The sequence below is a fragment of the Schistocerca nitens genome, chromosome 5 (genome assembly GCF_023898315.1).
Source record: "Schistocerca nitens isolate TAMUIC-IGC-003100 chromosome 5, iqSchNite1.1, whole genome shotgun sequence".
Lineage (NCBI taxonomy): Eukaryota > Metazoa > Arthropoda > Insecta > Orthoptera > Acrididae > Schistocerca > Schistocerca nitens.
Window position 1 is genome coordinate 731,940,096 of NC_064618.1, and position 20,686 is coordinate 731,960,781.

Here is a 20,686-nt window from a genome sequence, read left to right on the forward strand (position 1 = left end):
TGATCAAAAGTATCCGGAAACCTATCTGAAAATGACTTACAAGTTCGTGGCGCCCTCCATCGGTAATGCTGGAATTAAGTATGGTGTTGGCCCACCCTTAGCCTTGATGACAGCTTCCACTCTCGCAGGCATACGTTCAATCAGGTGCTGAAAGGTTTATTGGGGAATGGCACCCGATTCTTCACGGACTGCTGCACTGAGGAGAGGTATAGATGTCAGTCGGTGAGGCCTGGCACGAAGTCGGCGTTCCAAAACATCCCAAGGGTGTTCTATTGGATTCAGGTCAGGACTCTGTGCAGTCAGTCCATTACAGGGATGTTATTGTCGTGTAACCACTCCTCCACAGGCCGTGCATTATGAACAGGTGCTCGATGTTGTTGAAAGATGCAATAGCCATCCCCAAATTGCTCTTCAGTGCAAGAAGGTGCTTAAAACATCAATGTAGGCCTGTGCTGTGATCGTGCCACGCAAAACAACAAGGGGTCCACCCCCTCCATGACAAATACGACCACACCATAACACCACCACCTCCGAATTTTACTGCTGGGACTACACAGTGGCACTACTCTACTTGCAATGGCTCCTGATGCAGCTTGGAATTCCTGTGTGATGGTCTGGATAGATGTCTGCCTATTACACATTAAGACCCTCTTCAACGGTTGGCGGTCACCGTCAGTCAACAGATGAGGTCGTCCTGTACGCTTTTGTGCTGTACGTGTCCCTTCACGTTTCCACTTCACCATCACATCGGAAACAGTGGACCTAGGGATGTTTTGGAATGTGGAAATCTCGCGTACAGACGTGTGACACAAGTGACACCCAATCACCCGACCACGTTCGAAGTCCGTGATTTCCGCGGAGCCCCCCATTCTGCTCTCTCAGGGTGTCTAATGGCTACTGAGGTCGCTGATATGGAGCACTGGCAGCAGGTGGCAGCACAATGCACCTAATATGAAAAACGTACGTTTTTGGGGGTGTCCGAATACTTTTGATCAAATAGTGTATATGTATTGTATAAAAGGCAATGTATGACTGACTCAACACTGCCCAGCCCAAACCGCCAAGGATAAAAACTTGAAATTTGCAGCGGATGTGAATCTTACACTGTAAGCATCGTTTAAGAAAGGATTATTCGAAATTCCACTCCCAAGGGGGTGAAATAGGGGGATGAAAATATGTCGCTATTAAGCGAAGTTTGAAGCGAAAACCACGAAAATTGGTATCTGGTTCCTCTGTCAGAAATAAAAAAATACGTGTTTCAGGATCTTTGGAAATTCAGCCACTAAGGAGTACAATAGTAGTTGAAAGTTTTTTTGAAAATAAATCGTTATTAAAGAATTACTAAGGCATTTTTACGGCTACATCTATGAAAATTGGTATTTGACTTCTCGGTTAGAAATAGAAAATACTTGTTTCAGTGGTTTTGGAAATTCAGCTCCCTTTCCGAGTGGAATAGAGGATGAAATTCTTTGTGAAATTATTTCATTATGAAAGCATTTTCAACGCTAAATCTATGAAAATTTGCTATCCCGATCAGGAAAAAATACACGTTTGACTGTTTTTGTAAATTCAGCCCCTGAGGGTGTGAAATAGAGGATGAAAATTTTTAAGAAAGTACTTCCTTAAATTAAAAAAATAGCGCTAGATCTATGAAACATGGTATTTCACTTCTCAGTTAAATATACAGAAATTTGAGTTAGGGGATGAAAATTTAAATAGTAATACACTGCTGGCCATTAAAATTGCTGCACCACGAAGATGACGTGCTACAGACGCGAAATTTAATCGACAGGAAGAAGATGCTGTGATATGCAAATGATTAGCTTTTCAGAGCATTCAAACAAAATTGGCGCCGGTGGCGACACCTACAACGTGCTGACACGAGGAAAGTTTCCAACCGATCTTTCATACACAAACAGCAGTTAACCGGCGTTGCCTGGTGAAATGTTGTTGTGATGCCTCGTGTAAGGAGGAGAAATGCGTACCTTCACGTTTTCGACTTTGATACAGGTCGGATTGTAGCCTATCGCGATTGCGGGTTATCGTATCGCGATATTGCTGCTCGCGTTGGTCGAGATCCAATGACTGTTAGCATAATATGGAATCGGTGGGTTCAGGAGGTTAATACGGGACGCCGTGCTGGATACCAACGGCCTCGTATCACTAGCAGTCGAGATGACAGGCAACTTATCCGTGTGGCTGTAACGTATCATACAGCCACGTCTCGATCCCTGAGTCAACAGATGGGGATATTTGCAAGACAACCACCATCTGTACGAATAGTTCGACGACGTTTTCAGCAGCATGGACTATCAGGTCGGAGACCATGGCTGCGATTACCCTTGACCCTGCATCACAGACAGGAGCGTCTGCGATGGTGTACTCAACGACGAACCTGGGTGCACGAATGGCAAAACCTCATTTTTTCGGATGAATCCAGTTTCTGTTTACAGCATCATGATAGTCGCATCTGTGTTTGGCGACATCGCGGTGCACGCACACTGGAAGCGTGTATTCGTCATCGCCATGCTGGCGTATCACCCGGCGTGATGGTATGGGGTGCCATTGGTTACACGTCTCGGTCACCTCTTGTTCGCATTGACGGCACTTTGAACAGTGGACGCTACATTTTAGATGTGTTACGACGCGTGGCTGTACCCTGCATTCGATCCCGGCGAAACCCTACATTTCAGCAGGATAATGCATGACCACCGGTTGCAGGTGCTTACGGGCCTTTCTGGATACAGTAAATGTTTGAGAGCTGTCGTGGCCAGCACATTCTCCAGATCTCTCACCAATTGAAAACGTCTGGTCAATGGTGGCCGATCAACTGGCTCGTCACAATACGCTAGTCACTACTCTTGATGAACTGTCCTATCGTGTTGAAGCTGCATGGGCAGCTGTACCTGTACACGCCATCCAAGCTCTGTTTGACTCAATGCCCAGGCGTATCAAGGCCGTTATTACGACCAGTGGTGGTTTTTCTGGGTACTGATTTCTCAGGATCTATGCACCCAAATTGCGTAATAATGCAATCACATGTCAGTTCTAGTATAATATATTTGTCCAATGAATACCCGTTTATCATCTGCATCTGTTCTTGGTGTAGCAATTTTAATGGCCAGTAGTGTATCACCACAAGAACGCAAAAGTTATGATTAACAAAAACCTTGGGCTCCAGCTACCAGAATCGCCATTTGGACAGAATTACATTTGGAAAAGACTACACTTTTATGGCCTTAATTAGAGTGAAGGTGTAGCAATTTGTGAACAACACAAAAAATCGAATAGAGCAACATAAAAAGATTTGTGCAGACCATGCGAAGCAGCGGGCGTTAAGCTGGTTGGTTTACAGTGAGAATGCAAGTTTACTTCTATCTCTGATACGAAGTTGGCCGTACGTAACGAATTCCTGTATTTCCTGGGGAAGAGGCTTCCGGCCAAAAACAACAGGAAGCGTGGCGAGCAGTTAGTTTGTACGGGCACCTGCGAGCAGGGCGTCGGCCAGGTCCTCGGCGGCGTCGGCGCTGGCGCCGGCGAACCCCTGAGCGTCGGCCAGCACGACCTGCACGAGGAGGCTGTGGGCGTCCACGTCCACGTTGGACGCCCAGGGCACCACGCCCTCCGGCAGCAAGCGCGGCAGCGTGCGCCGCAGCCGCTGCAGCCAGAACGTATCGATGTCCACGTCCAGCAGCAGGTATGCCCCTGCAAACACAGTCGAACTCACAATATGCCCGGAATTCTCTTCTGCCAGGGGGAAAACTAATACGAAAATCCACCTATACTGAGGTGAGAAAAGTCGTGGGGTAGCGACAAGCTCATATACACATGGTGGTAGTATCGCGTACACAAGGTATAAAACGGCAAAAAATGGTTCAAATGGCTCTGAGCACTATGGGTCTTAACATCTTAGGTCATCAGTCCCCTAGAACTTAGAACTACTTAAACCTAACTAACCTAAGGACATCACACACATCCATGCCCGAGGCAGGATTCGAACCTGCGACCGTAGCGGTCGCACGGTTCCAGCTTGTAGCGCCTAGAACCGCTCGGCCACACCGGCTGGCATAAAAGGGCAATGCATTGGCGTAGCTGCCATTTTTACGAGAGTCACTCCAAAAGAAATGCACACTATTTTTTATAGATCCATCTTTTATTCTACATGTTTGAACGTTTTACAGTGTGTAGATACATCCTTTAGAAACAATATTTTCATTTCTCCACATAATTTCCATCCCTCTCAACTGCCTTACGCCATCTTGGAACCAGCGTCTGTGTGGCCGCACACTAAAATTCTGGACCAACCTGTTGGAGCCACTGTTTGGCAGCGTGCACAAGGTAGTCATCATCTTTAAACCTTGTTCCACGAAGAGAGTCTTTCCGTTTCGCAAAGAGATGATAGTCACATGGAGCCAGGTCAGGTTGTAAGGCGGATGTTTCAGTGTTGTCCATCCGAGTTTTTTAATCGCTTCCATGGTTTTTGGACTGATATGTGGCCGTGCATTGTAGTGCAACAGCAAAACATCCTGCTTTTGCCGATGTGGTCGAACACGACCCAGTCGAGCTTGAAGTTTCTTCAGTGTCGTCACATATGCATCAGAATTTATGGTGGTTCCACTTGGCATGATGTCCACAAGCAAGAGTCCTTCGGAATCGAAAAACACCGTAGCCATAACTTTTCCAGCAAAAGTTGTGGTTTTGACTTTTTTTTCCTTGGGTGAATTTGTATGATGCCACTCCATTGATTGCCTCTCCATCTCTGGTGAAAAATGATGGAGCCATGTTTCATCACCTGTCACAATTCTTCCAAGAAATTCATCTCCACCATTCTCGTACTGTTCCAAAAGTTCGCTGCATACCATCTTTCTTTTTTCTTTGCGAGCCACTGTCAGCGTCCTGGGAACCCACCTGGCACAAACCTTTTTTAACGTCAACACTTTCAGTATGCTGCAAACACTTCCTTCCCCGATCCCAACATAGCGTGGCAATTCGTTCACTGTGATGCGTCTGGCAGCAGTCACCAATTCTTTAACCCTCTGCACATTGTCTGGAGTGTGTGCAGTACGAGGCCTGCCGTTGCCAGGACAATCCTCAATATTGCCGTGCCCGCTTTCATCACGTAACCTGCTTGCCCACCGACTAACTGTACTGCGATCGACAGCAGCATTTCCATACACCTTTTTCAACCTCTTGTGGATGTTTCCCACTGTCTCGTTTTCGGAGCACAGGAATTCAACGACAGCACGTTGTTTATGACGAACGTAAAAGTGTAGCAGCCATCTTGAAGACATGCTGTGACGGCGCCACTCACGGGAACAGGTTGAACTAAGTTTGAAAACAAGCGGGAAGGATGTATCTAAACACTGTAAAACTTTCACACATGCAGAATGAAAACTGTATTTTTACAAAAATAGTGTGCTTTTCTTTTGGAGTGACCCTCGTACTCACGAGATTCACGTGAAAAGGTTTCAGACGTGATTAAGGCCGCACAACAGGAATTAAAAGACAATGCATGCAGAGCAGCACTTCGAGCTAGACGCATAGGATATTCCATTTTGAAAATCGTCGGGGAATTCAGTATTCCGCTATCCACAGTGTCAACAGTGTGCTGAGAATACCGTACTTCAGGCATTACCGCTCACCACAGACAATGCAGTGCCCGAAGGCTTTCACTTAACGGCCGAGAGCAGCGGTTTTTGCCTAGAGCTGTCAGTCACAACAAACACGCAACACTGCATGAAATAAACCACAGAAATCAATATGGGACGTACGATGAACGTATCTGTTAGACAGTCTGACGCTTTCTTGGACGACACGAGACTGCTGTGTTGGGTTGCACGACTCACACGTCTCTTCCAGTTGACTCATACGTTGTGCCTGCAGCCGATCCTCTTCTCTGGGTCATCAGCTACGTCACTCTCACCGTTTAATTCATCTCTGAAGACTGTATCAGGTTAAAGGCAATAATATTAACAAACTCTCTATTCTTGAAATAAATCATGTACTCGTAGAATCTTTTCAGTTAAACAACAATATATTTTCAACTCTCATCCCTAAAGTAACAATTATTCTGTACAAGCTCCAGCAAGCCAACTGATTCCAAGGTAAATGTCAGAATCGCCGAAACACCCATACAATTACATGCGTGCTGCCTCATGCCAAGACATGAAGTAAGAATCTCTGTAACAATTCTCATGACACCACAAACCACGGAACATTATAAAAACACTCTGTGACTTTTTTGATATAGATTACAAGGCGCTGCTGGTAACCACTTGTCGGGGCCGCTCGTCTGAAGCTCCTGGCTTCTGGTGACAGCTGTCCCTCCTGCACACACTGATAAGTGTGGCGCAATAAAAAGGCTCACTGACCCTCGTCATTAATATATCGGGTGTTCGAGACGGCGGAGAGCCAAGTGTTTCTAGAATTTACCCCGAAATTCTCGAAGCGCTACAACAGTGCGGCGAAATGCGGCGTTAATGGGCTATGGCAGCAGAAGACCGACGCGAGTGCCCTTGCTAATAGCGCGACAACACCTGCACCACCTCTCCCGGGCTCGTGGCTATATTGGTTGGCCGGCCGGAGTGGCCGAGCGCTTCTAGGCGCTACAGTCTGGAACCGCGCGACCGCTACGGTCTCAGGTTCGAATCCTGCCTCGGGCATGAATGTGTGTGATGTCCTTAGGTTAGTTAGGTTTAAGTAGTTCTAAGTTCTGGGGGACTGATGACCTCAGAAATTAAGTCCCATAGTGCTCAGAGCCATTTGAGCCATATTGGTTGGACCGTAGACGACTGGAAAGCAGTGGTCTGGTCAGATGAGTCACGATTTCAGTTGGCAAGAGCTGATGGTTGTGTTCTAGAATGGCGCAGACCTCACGACGCCATGACTCACGCTGCCAACAAGGCACCATGTAAGTTGGTGGTGGTTCCATAATGGTGTGGACCGTGCTTACATGAAATGGACTGAGTTCTCTGGTCCAACTCAACTCCTTGAAGACCATTTGCAGCCATTCATGGTCTTCATGATCCCAATGCGCAGTGTCATCGGGCCACAATTGTTCACAATTGGTTTGAAGAACATTCTGGGCAATTGTAGCGAATGATTTGCAGATCGTACGACGTAAATCCCACCGAACACTGACGGGACATAATCGAGAGATCTGTTCGTGCACAACTTCCTGCATCAGCAACACTTCCGCTATTATGGACGGCTATGAAGGCAGCAAGGCTCAGTATTTGTGCAGAGGACTTCCATCGAGTTTCTGAATCCGTGCCACGTCGAGTTGCAGCACTACACCAGGCTAAAGAAGGACCGAAACGACGTTAGGAGGTAGCCCATGACTTTTGTCACATTGTAATACGAGGTAAGCACATCTGAAAAAAAAGGAGTCACCCTAATATCGTCTAACGTCGCCTTTAACCTTGACAAGGATCTCAGTTTCGTGGGGCAGAGAGTCGTCAAGTTCCTTTAAGTATGTCATGTCCAGCTGAAGCCATTCCTTGATGATATAGACCTACCAAACTGCGGGGATAGTAACTCCTACATTTCACCCCCTGTTCCAAAATCGTAGGATCGGATGGCTTAGCGAGGCTGTCGAGGTACGATAGAATGCTTTAGTGTTTGTCATACTAAGAACCTATGTATCTAGTTCTGCGAACCTGGCTTTTGTAGTTTTGGAAGACGAGAGTATCCACAGCATGCTCATCATGAAAATATAAAGGAAATGGCCATCTTTGGTCACCGAGATTGTTGTAATAAACATCCTGGTTCATTTTCACGAGTGAGTGAGCCGAACTCACGCTACGAAAACCAATCCCAGTGCTTCACACAACCACCGACAGCCCGAAATACGACCTCAGCACACCGCAGGTTACTCGCCTCATTCGATTGTCGGTACACTCGCCGCCTTGCATCAGATGAAAATAAGCAAAAATCATTATTTGTCAGACCACACTGCACTCCAAATTTTGTATTGTTTGGAACATTGACAAAAATGGTTCAAATGGCTCTGAGCACTATGGGACTTAACTTCTGAGGTCATCAGTCCCCTAGAATTTAGAACTACTTAAACCTAAGTAACCTAAGGACATCACACACATCCATGCCCGACGCAGGATTCGAACCTGCGACCGTAGCGGTCGCGCGGTTCCAGACTGTAGGGCCTAGAACCGCTCGGCCACTGCGGCCGGCTGGAACATTGACAGCGTGCAGCTTTATGTGTTGCTGTGAGCAACTGCCTTTTGCGAAATGCCTGACTCCAAATGTCCACTACACAAAGTTTCTATCCATATTTTCACTTGGAAATCGGTTGAGGTTGGCTTTTACTAATAGTAGCAACTACTGTCGGGTTTGAAACCCATTGTCACAGGCAAGGCGTGACACTCGTCTCTGTTCCATGTCAGTTAGGATCTTTATACGAACACCGTTGTTACGCCATGTTAGATGGTTGCGATAGCTACACCATTCATTGTATACAAATTGCATAAACTCCATCGACACACCAACAAATTGGGCACTTTCATTCATCGTGTCGTGAGGGGCAGCTCCAAGCACGATAGCTTCTGCCTGCCATTCTGCCATGTCTTCACGCCGACCTTCATCGTCATGGTGATTCCATTCAACCAGCTGGCATATACGCACACTTCAGTGCAATGACGTACGCACAAGAAGGACGGTCACGTGACTGTTATCTACCAGTTGTCGTCTACAGAGCTCCAAAACGACCAATGTGCTCTTTTCACGAGGTGACATCACTCCGTGGTCGACGACGGAGCCAGTCCCTTGGTGCAACAACCTTATTGTTGCACTAAGGGATTGGCACATTGGTCGTTTTGGAGCTCTGTAGACGAGAACTGGTAGATAACAGTCATGTGACCGTCCTTCATGTACGTACGTCATTGCACTGAAGTGTGGGTATATGCCAGTTGGTAGTATGGAATCACCGTGACGTATCACGGATGCTCAACTAGACATCTCTCTTGGCAGTGCTGACACACTCGTCCACCAGTTGGGGTACTCAAAGGTGTATGGCCGCTGGATTCCTCACCACCTGACAGAAGACCATAAAGGGCAACAGAGGGCCATTTGCGCGGAGCTGCTTGAGCGTTACGAGACTGATCGTGACAATTTTTGTCGAACATCGTCAGAGGCGATGAAACATGGGTTCATCACTTCAAACCGGAAACAGAGCGACAATCCATGGAGTGGCGCCACACAACCTCTCCTCTGAAGAAAAAGTTCGGAGCCGCACCGTCAGCTGGTAAAGTCAAGACAACGATCTTCTGGGACTCTGAAGGGCTTAATCTGTTTGATGCCCTCTCTCATGGTGCAACGATCAACTCTGAAGTGTATTGTGCTGCATTGAGGACACTGAAGAAGCGACTTCAGTTTGTTCGTCGCCACAAAAATGTAAACGAACTCCTCCTTCATGACAATGCAAAGGCTCGTACAAGCCTGCGTACAAGAGAGGAGCTCACAACATTTCATTGGACTGTTCTTCCTCGTGTATCCTACACTTTGCAGTCTACGGTGCCATGACGCTTTGTAAACCTGTAGCACCAACCAACTGTTAAGTTCCATTGAAGCGTTAGCTTACGAACGTGTATTTGAATGATTTTTGTATTAATTCCTATGCCATTTTGGCGGAGCCTTTGAGTCCATTTCAATGCGTCATCTTCTAGTTTTGGTCATTTTGCATTCAGTCCTATATTCCCCCATTTATTTTTCCTCATTTTTTTTCAGTTTTTCCTTTCTAGCCCGCCAATCGGGAATTGCCTATTGGCTTCTGTCTCGGGTTCTTCGGCCGACGTTCATCTAATGATTTTTCTGACATTTCGCCAGCACGAGTGGCTGGCATTGTCAAAGCTTCACCCTCCATTGCCAATGGAGGGTGAAGCTTTGACAATGCCAGCCACTCGTGCTGGCGAAACGTCAGAAAAATCATTAGATGAACATCGGCCGAAGAACCCGAGACAGAAGCCAATAGGCAGTTTGTCAACAAGTGGCTACGAAAGCCTTAATTTTGTAATCGGGAATTCTTTTTTCTGTTGGTGGGCAGCCGCAATGCCTCTGAACTGCTCTGTTTCCATGTTCTTCTGCATATGCTATTACTTTCAATTTATACCAGCATCATACGAATACCTTTTATTTTTTTCCATTGCGGAAGTAGCTACTAACAAAAATATTGTACTGTTACCGATAACACAAATCGCTTTCAATTAAAGTTCACTGGCACCGTAGACTGCAATGAGACATCGGGGGATAGACAGTTTGTAGGTTTACACCAGCGTCATACGAATACCTGTTATTTTTTCCATTGCGAAACTAGCTACTAACAAAAATACTGTACTGTTACCGATAACACAAATCACTTTCAATTCAAGTTCACTGGCACCGTAGACTGCAATGACGCATCGCAGGCAAGACAGTGTTCCAGGTTTGTGATGACAGGGTGGGAGGGAGACAGTGTTAGCAAGCTTGTGAATCCCCGCAACTCACGTTCGTCGCATCGGTGCACTGCTGCTGCCAGTTGAATCCAGTGTTGCCAGATAGAGATATGTTTCCCGCAGTATCGAATTTATGCCCATTCTTAAGACTGGCGGGAATTTTAAATCAAACGCTGGACATTTTTGTAGTAATTCCGAGTGTAAGACGCACCTGATGTTTGGAGGCAATTTTTCGAAGAAAAAATTGCGTCTTATGGTTCGTAAAATACGGCACACAGCGGATTTCTCATCTAGAAACCACATTTCAGTGTTGTTTGTGAGAAGATCGTGTTAAGCCTCCTATAAGAAGGAAAAACATTTACCAGCACTTCCTGACATTCGATAGTGGTAGAATCGACGCCTGTTAAGACTGAGGTTTATGGAATCAGTGGGATCAGGAGAGCCTTGCTCAACGCTACGCGGAACTTCATTTGCCCCATGCGACGTGCAGCTGAGAGGACACACACATTGTTTGATCAGCCATGGAAGGTAGAAGAGTCGCGTTACGTATCTCGTGTCAGAAAATTCACTTTGCTACAGAAAGACAAGTTCCAACAGGGACAGTGCGAAGACGTCCGCGGATTCTCAGCTCAGCGACTCAGTTGCCACCTGCCCTTACTTGGCAGAGGAGAGCAGCGCTTCCAACGACGCCACTGTACATCGGGCACTTGGTTCTACGAGGGTGAGTCAAGTGAAAAACTTAAATATTTTTTAAATATTATTTATTGTGCAAAAGTTGTACAAAGATGTATCACTTTTCAACATAATCTCCCCCACGCTCAATGCAAGTCCTCCGGCGCTTACAAAGTGCATAAATTCCTTTAGAAAAAGTTCTTTTGGTAGCCCGCCCAACCACTCATGTACCGCGTGGCGTACCTCTTCATCAGAACGGAACTTCTTTCCTCCCATTGCGTCTTTGAGTGATCCAAACATATGGAAATCACTTGGGGCAAGGTCTGGTAAGTATGGTGGATGAGGAAGACACTCAAAATGCAGGTCTGTGATTGTTACAGCTGTTCTACGGGCAGTGTGGGGCCTTGCATTGTCATGTTGCAAAAGGACACCTGCTGACAGCAATCCACGTCGCTTTGATTTGATTGCAGGCCGCAGATGATATTTAGGACATCCGTGTATGATGCGCTGGTGCGAGTGGTCCCTCTAGGCATATAATGCTCCAAAATGACGCCTTTTTCGTCCCAAAAGAGAGTCAGCATAACCTTCCCTAATGATGGTTCTGTTCGAAACTTCTTTGGTTTTGGTGATGAGGAATGGCGCCATTCCTCGCTCGCTCTCGTCGTTTCCGTTTGGTGGAAGTGAACCCAGTTTTCGTCCCCAGTAACGATTCTTGCAAGGAAGCCATCACCTTCTCGTTCAAAGCGCCGAAGAAGTTCTTCACAAGCATCAACACGTCGTTCTCTCATTTCATGAGTCAGCTGCCGTGGCACCCATCTTGCAGACACTTTGAAAACTGGAGCACATAATGCACAATGTGGCGTGCTGACCCATGACTAATCTGTAAACATGCTGCAATGTCATTCAGTGTCACTCGGTGGTTTATCTTCACTATGGCTTCAACTGCTGCAATGTTCTGTGGAGTCACAACTCGTTGTGCCTGACCTGGACGAGGAGCATCTTCCACTGAAGTCACACCATTTGCGAACTTCCTACTCCATTCGTAGACTTGCTGCTGTGACGAACATGCATCACCGTACTGAAACTTCATTCTTCGATGAATTTCAATACGTTTCACACCTTCACTACGCAAAAACCTAATAACAGAAAGCTGTTCTTACCTGGTGCAAATCGCAAGTGGGCGGCCATCTTTATACTGATACTGCGACAGTATGTGTGCATCTGCATTATTCTGTCCCTACAGGCCATTCTGCACGCTCTTTGTAGCACGCTTACCAACTTACAGGATAACGGCGCGAAATTTCGATTTGTTATTACAAATTTAAGGTTTTCATTTAACTCACCCTCGTACAAACAGCATCACGAGCTTGTGGCTCGAAGACTTCTTAATTTATGGAATGCAGTACTTTGTCCTCGATACAAAGGTATCGTCAGGACTGTCCCAGGGAAGTGAGATGGACGGCTTTTATTTTCTATGTACATAAATGAACTGGCGGACAGGGTGGGCAACAATCTACGGCTGTTTGCTTATGATTTTTTGGTGTGCGGGAAGGTGTCGAAGTTTGGTGACTGTAGAAGCACACAAGATTACTTAGACGAAATTTCTATTTGGTGTAGCGAATGGCAGCTAGCTCTAAATGTAGAACAAAGTAAGTCAATGAGGATAGTAGGAAAAACAATCCGTAATATTCGAATACAGCATTAGTAGTGTTGTGCTTGAGTCGGTTATGTCGTTTAAATATCTGGAAGTCACTTTGCAAAGCGATATGAAATGGAACGAGCGTGTAAGGATAGTGGTAGGGAAGGCGAATGATCGACTTCGGCTTATTGGGAGAATTTTAGGAAAGTGTGGTTCATCTGTAAAGGATAGCTACTGCTACGCTGAGTATTGCCCCAGTGCTTGGTGTCTGGCACCAGGCTAGATTAAAGGAAGACCTCAAAGCAATTCAGGGGTGGGCTGTTACATTTGTTACAGTAGGTTCGAGCAACACTCTGGTACCACAGAAATGCTTCGGGAACTCAAATGGGAATCCCTGGAGGGAAGGCAACGTTCTTTTCGAGGAATGCTATTGAGCGAATTTAGACAACCGTCATTTGAAGGTGACTGGTGAAAGATTCTATTGCGATTAGCATACATTTCTATTAAGGACAACGAAGGTAAGGTACGAGAAATGAGAACTCAGACGCAGGCATACAGACAGATATTTTTCTCTCGCTCTATTCGCGACTAGAACAGGAAAGGAAATGACTAGTAGTTGTATGGGGTACCCTCTGCCACGTACCCTACGATGACTTGCGAAGTATTTGTGTAGATGAGGATGGACGTGTGGGGGCCGCGAGGAGGACGAACGTTGCCACACAGCATTCGTCATCGTCGTACTGGCCCGTCACCTGGCGTGATGGTATCGATCACACAACACAGTCACCTTTGATTCACAGGGCCGCTAATTTAGAGAGCAGACGTGTTGAGGCCAGAGGCCGTGCCTCATATTCCAGGTCTCTGTGACGTGATCTTTCAAGTAGGTAAGGCAACACAACATGTTGCCCGTGTCGTTATGAGTTATCTCGAAACACAGACTGATCGACAGTTGGCTTGGTCAGGACGTTCCCTAGTTCTCCCACACAGTGAAAATATTTTGTCACAGGTTGTCGAGAATACAAGCTGAGCTATAGATGGGGGGGGGGGGGGTCCTTCCCCACGTGACCCGTGTATATGTTTCGTGTCTTCGTAATATTGTTGGTCTCTTCGTTTACAGCTCCCGCGTCAAATGAAATCAAAACAGATTTCTGTGGCCGGGAGCCATCAAGTGAATTAATATACATTCTCATAACCATGAAAGACCAAAATAAGTTAGTAGTTTCAATTTTCTGATTTTATATTATTTCCACGTTATTAGCAATCAACCATTAATGTCTTAATGAAGGTATTTCTGTCTGTTTTATAGAGAAGTTTGATTCTATTATTTTTTTTCCGCTGAGGCAGTTAGTTTATTTTAAACGAAGTGTTTCATTCCGCACTATTGGCTACTTTCAATTCCGTTCAATTTCAAGTGCAAATTTTCATTTTCTGGGACGAATGACATTATACCATAGTAAAGAACCAAACATGAGAATACAGTACTAGACCTCCAAGAAAATTGGTATCACGAAAACCACATGAAAAGCTGAATATCAGGTACTTCAGAGTGCATCTGGACATAGAAATGTGCAGTTAGAGCGGAATGAAGCATTTTAGTATGGTTTATGAAATTCCGATGCTGCTGGAGTAGTCTCTGATGTCCTGTTCCTTTTATGACACTGTAAGATCTCTTAATGCTATATACACACGAACATACGTAAACATTTACTTGAAACTGACTAAGTAAGCAAATTTGGTCGGTAGTTTTGAACTAAAATTTTGTTTCAAATATAATGACAGCCCGCCGGCCGCGGTGGCCAGCGGTTCTAGGCGCTTCAGTCCGGAACCGCGCGACTGCCACGGTCGCAGGTTCGAATCCTGCCTCGGGCATGGATGTGTGTGATGTCCTTAGGTTAGTTAGGTTTAATTAGTTCTAAGTTCTAGGGGATTGATGACCTCAGATGTTAAGTCCCACAGTGCTCAGAGCCAGCCATATAATGACAGCTGTAGCAGAATTTTACAAATCTGCCTTCTGTGAAAGTGTTTTTCGATCACAAGGCACTTGTCTAGTACTCCCTCTAGGCCTGAAGTTATTTCTTAATTTGTGTTTACGTCTTAAATTGATAGAATGCCATTCCGTGGTAAATTGTAGACTGGCAGCATACCGTGTTTTATCGTTTTAACTCCCCACATGGCTTCATATTTATTCCTAGAGTAGAATATAAACTGTCAGTTGTACAGTTTCTTTGCCTCACAGACAACCTCGTTAATTTTTTACACATTTTGAAATATTCATGAAATTTTATTGTCCTTTATTCCGGTGTAAGCTACACAAGAAACTGTTTCTTTTTTTTTTTTTTTGGCAAGAAAATTGTATTCTATCCTACTAGCTTTTTTGCAGTGCTGTGTAGATGTAAACCTGTTGGAAATGCTACGTAACAATACTGCAGACTACGAATTAAATAAAAATCTGTCCAAGTCACCCCATAGCAAAATGTTATGGTACTTCGAGCTGTGGAGTCTAATTTTGAAACGATATTTTGCCAAGAACTGCTTCCTTATGTGCATCCTTTATCTGGGTGGGATATGATAAAACAATTGCTCTAAGTGCAACTCTGTATGTCCTCTCAACAACATGCCGCAGGGCTGCACAGGGTCACGTGATGCCCCACCACGCACGAAATTCCACCGGAAATGCGACGAAAAGCGTATGAGCAGAGCAAGCACCGAGCACGGACTGCCTACGTCATCGTAGCTGCGCATGCGCAGTACAGCCTGTTGTCTGGCGCTGTCTGGTAACTGCTCAAACGAACCTTTTCGTGACGAGTAGTACGTGGGATAGGGTGTGGGGTGGTACGTACCGCACATGGGGCAGCAGTGCCCGCGCGGCGTGACGGGCTGCAGGCAGGGCAGCAGGTGCGGCGGCGTGCAGGGCGCGACGTGGCGGCACACGGCGGGCAGCACCAGCGGCCGCTGGCAGGGGCAACCCGCGGCCAGCCGGCACGAGTCGCCAGCCACGCTCACCGCCTCCGACAGCCAGCCCTCGGGGCTGCGGAACTGCCGCCGGCCCGGCTCGCTCTCCACCAGCAAGCGCCACCACTCCTGGTCCACCTCCTGCCGACACACGCGCTTCGTGTAGCCAGACACAATACCTGCGTCCTCCGTCCAGCACTAGGGGCTGACGAACCACAACCGGCCACGTCCACGCAGATTGCCATCAGGCGCAACGAAAATACTGCGGCTGACCAGCGTGTTACTACGCACCAGATCAGGGTGGGGCAGTTATCGCCAACCACACTGACCGTGGAGAACTGCTGCCAACCTGACTTACTCTCTAGCAACTCGTGAAAACCCACAGGTGTATAGTCCACACATACACTACTGGCCATTAAAATTGCTACACCACGAAGATGACGTGCTACAGAGGCGAAATTTAACCGACGGGAAGAAGATGCTGTGAAATGCAAATGATTAGCTTTTCAGAGCATTCAAACAAAATTGGCGCCGGTGGCGACACCTACAACGTGCTGACGTGAGGAAAGTTTCCAACCGATTTCTTGTACACAAACAGCAGTTGACCGGCGTTGCCTGGTGAAACGTTGTTGTGATGCCTCGTGTAAGGAGGAGAAATGCGTACCATCACGTTTCCGACTTTGATAAAGGTCAGATTGTAGCCTATCGCGATTGCGGTTTGCCGTATCGCGACATTCCTGCTCGCGTTGGTCGAGATCCAATGACTGTTACCAGAACATGGAATCGGTGGGTTCAGGAGGGTAATACGGAACACCGCGCTGGATCCCAACGGCCTCGTATCACTAGCAGTCGAGATGACAGGCATCTTATCCGCATGGCTGTAACGGGGCGTGCAGCCACGTCTCGATCCCTGAGTCAACAGATGGGGACGTTTGCAAGACAACAACCATCTGCACGAACAGTTCGACGACGTTTGCAGCAGCATGGTCTATCAGCTCGAAGACCATGGCTGCGGTTACGCTTGACGCTGCATCACAGACAGGAGCGCCTGCGATGGTGCACGAATCGCAAAACGTCATTTTTTTAGGATGAATCCAGGTTCTGTTTACAGCATCATGATGGTCACATCCGTGTTTGGCGACATCGCGGTCAACGCACATTGGAAGCGTGTGTTCGTCATCGCCATACTGGCGTACCACCCGGCGTGATGGTATGTGGTGCCATTGGTTACACGTCCGGTCACCTCTTGTTCGCATTGACGGCACTTTGAACAGTGGACGTTACATTTCAGATGTGTTACGACCCGTGGCTCTACCCTTCATTCGATGCCTGCGAAACCCTACATTTCCGCAGGATATTGCACGACCGTATGTTGCAGGTCCCGTACGGGACTTTCTGGATACAGAGAATGTTCGACTGCTGCCCTGGCCAGCACATTCTCCAGATCTCTCACCAATTGAAATCGTCTGGTCAATTATGTCTGAGCAACTGGCTCGTCACAATACGCCCGTCACTACTCTTGATAAACTGTGGTATCGTGTTGAAGCTACATGGGCAGCGGTACCTGTACACACCATCCAAGCTCTGTTTGACTCAATGGCCAGGCGTATCAAGGCCGTTATTACGGCCAGAGGTGGTTGTTCTGGGTGTTCATTTGTCAGGATCTATGCACCCAAATTGCGTGAAAATGTAATCACATGTCAGTTCTAGTATAATATATTTGTCCAATGAATATCCGTTTATCATCTGCATTTCTTCCTAGTGTAGCAATTTTAATGTCCAGTAGTCTATTATAAAAATGGATGCGTGTATACAGAGTGAACTTGAATAAAACCGACAAACTGCAGGGACGGATTTCTGTCAGGAAATACAAGAAAATAGGTCCAATGAACGTGTGTCTGTGAATGTACAGTGAGCATGCAAAAGCAAAAAATCGGCCTTGTGCTAAAACCATAGACAAAACCCTTCCCGTAGAGAGAAATCCTCTGCTGACAATCCTTGCACTCGTTGCACGTGATAGGGATGGTACCCGTTGAACTGTGTGTCCCTCACAGTTCGATTCTTCTCTCTCTTAATGTCGCTTGCAGAGTTAATTTCAATTCCCGCCAAGCGCCATCTTTAGTTTGCTAGCGATTCCAAGGGGGCGCTGTGTGCTCTGCGCGGGGCGGTTCCTCGTGGCACGTGCAGCACGGGGGAGCGGAGGGCGGCCGGAGTGACGAGAGTCGTCGCGAGTAGTGCGACGGTTGTCGACGCTTGATGCCCAGTGTGGACGTGGCCTCGATAACGTCACTGGCTTCGGGTCGTAATAGAGGTGTCTGATTCACGACGTTATGGAAATTCTATCAGTTCTGTTTCCTCTGTGTTCCCGGTGTGGAAGCAAGACTGTTTCTCGGTACAGGTAAGCTATTCGTCGGAGTGTGCATCAATTGAAGTAAGACCTATCACACACCTTTGTTCAGCGGTGGTTGACATTGACATTCCGCTAAAACGGTGATTCAGTAACCTGGCCATATTGCCGAAGTTATTCGTCGTGACTACTGTTGACTGTTCCTGTCAGGCGCTTTAGTATTCTCGTCCGTTTCTTCCGCTGTGTGCTGTTGGGTTCATTTCAGTGTTAATATTCATCCCAATGTGTTAGAAATGAATTCTTGTTGTCTTGTGGTTGAGTCCTGGGTTTGTCTGAATCGATAACCAGGACGTTCCATACCACTCACGACGCACCCCAAGCATCCAAGATAAATGTAACTTAAATTTGCATCTGTGTAACTTGTTTATCCAGTTTTCTATGAGGTCTTAGTTAATTAGTTAACTAACTGTTTTATATTTTAAATTATGTAAAACTTGTCCGGCCCGTGAAATGGGGTTTTGACATGTGATGTTCTCTTTTTTGGGTTCTGGCCAAGTCCACGTTATGTCATCTTAATGGTCTGTTAAGTGCCTCAGCACTCGCATAGTTCAAATGGCTCTGAGAACTATGGGACTTAACATGTGAGGTGATCAGTCCCCTAGCCTTGGAACTACTGAAACCTAACTAACCTAAGGACATCACACACATCCATGCCCGAGGCAGGATTCGAACCTGCGACAGTAGCATTCATGCGGTTCCAGACTGAATCGGCTAGAACCGCTCGGCCACCGCGGCTGCCCACTCGCATAGTCATATGGGGTATATCTAATTCATTACTTCTTGGTTTGCTGTCAAGTTGTTCCCTGAGTTAGGTTAATTAATAGTAATTTTACTCGGCTCATTCCAGGCCTCTGAGTTCTTGAGTGACTACAAGTCTTGTATTTTCTACCCTTATTCTGGAAGTGTGAATGCCCGTAATCTGCAAATATTTATTGGCGGGTTTCTTCCTAAATGCCGTTACACTTGCCCGGCTTATGGTGGCTGTTACGATTTCTATCGTGACCTGTTTTTTCTTCAGCCAATCGCTTCAATTAATGACTTTAGCACCTTGTGGAGGCCAATCTTACCCTTTCTTTACCAGCCTCAGCCTTAGGCAGGGGTTTAATTCCCCAAACTAGCTTTACGCCAGGGCTGGTCCATTAGGATTCCTTTGATCTTATATACAGTTTTATATAGCTCTATAGCGTAACTTATTGTGGTCGGGTTTATTAAGTTGGTTTTACACAGCCAATGTGATCCCAAAGCGATGGTTTTTAAGAGTAATTTGTAGCCCCTTTTATATGCTGAATTATTTAGGGTGAAACAGAGTTGTGTTATAAGACTGTTTATATATATTTATGATATCTTTAAATTTATTGTGCTATTTCCATGATTTAATGTATATGCCCCTTTTAATGGGTGCTAGATTTATCCTGTCTTATATAGTGTTTAAGTAAGCCCACTGAAATATCGCTCTCAAACTAACTGGTCCGGTTTTCTATAAGACGTGAATTTGGTTAGTTCTCCGTGTTCCACGATTTACCTCGTCGAAAAGTGTTTCAGTGCTATAACGTATACCAGTCTATTGGGGAATTTAAAATTGCTGAATTTACAAGCCTTAATCTGTTTGAAGAAGGGATCGGTTGGTAGGACATGTTTTGAGGCATCAAGGGATCACCAATTTAGTATTGGAGGGCAGCGTGGAGGGTAAAAATCGTAGAGGGAGACCAAGAGATGAATAAACTAAACAGATTCAGAAGGATGTAGGCTGCAGTACGTATTAGGAGATGAAGAAGCTTGCACAGGATAGAGTAGCATGGAGAGCTGCATCAAACCAGTCTCAGGACTGAAGACCACAACAACAACAATCTGTTTTCTGTAAATTGTTGTCAGTATAGCTGTGACCTACCTAATCAATTGCAACACGTAACTGTTGGTGCTTTAACTGGTTGTGTTGCAATAAATGCAAATTTAAAGTGAAGCTTGTGGGTGATTCATATTCCCCGGTTCCTCATCCTCAGTAAAGCTAGAATTAATTTTTTTTATTAAAGCTTGTGTTAAGATTTTTCGGTGAGTTACTGGGAGGAAAGAAAAGGAGGCGCTACACCGGTTGTCACGCAGGATGTTCATAATTGTGCTTTGGCTTACACCATGTTGTTGGGCCACTTGCCTCAAGCCTCTACTAGGGTTTGTCTCAATATCCTGTAGAACTCGGTCCTCAAAATCTGGTGTACGCACAGTCCGCCGCTTCCCTACACGTTTGTCCGTCTGAAAGGACCCATGATCACACAAAGGCCCAAAAAAGGGTTTGAAATGTGTGATGTGGTTGGTGTCTGCGAGGGTACTCTTTTTTGGTATTGTATTGTATGGAACTGGTGATCTAGTAACGATGGAGAGGCTTCCTCCCCGCCGTAGCCCTCAGTGGTTCACAACCCCACAACAGGCTACAGCAGTCCACACACCACACCGCCGCCCCACGTCGAACCCAGGGTTTTTGTGCGGTTCGGTCCCCAGTGGACCCCCTGCCGCCCCTTCCCCCCTCCCCCCTCCCCGCGGGAACGTCTCACAGCAGACGAGTGTAACCCGAAAGTT

The 20,686-nt window shown here is 46.3% G+C and overlaps 1 protein-coding gene across 4 annotated transcripts in view; it reads right to left on the minus strand.

The window, feature by feature from the left end:
- Positions 1-20,686, minus strand: part of LOC126259744 (protein amnionless) — a 139,796-nt gene that overhangs the window by 55,102 nt on the left and 64,008 nt on the right. For all 4 annotated transcript variants that reach the window (XM_049956733.1, XM_049956734.1, XM_049956730.1 and 1 more), the window contains exons 4-5: positions 15,597-15,849; positions 3,487-3,705 (exon numbers count right to left, since the gene is read on the minus strand). In XM_049956733.1, the coding sequence (XP_049812690.1) occupies positions 3,487-3,705; positions 15,597-15,849 (472 nt within the window). The remainder of the gene's footprint in view (positions 1-3,486; positions 3,706-15,596; positions 15,850-20,686) is intronic.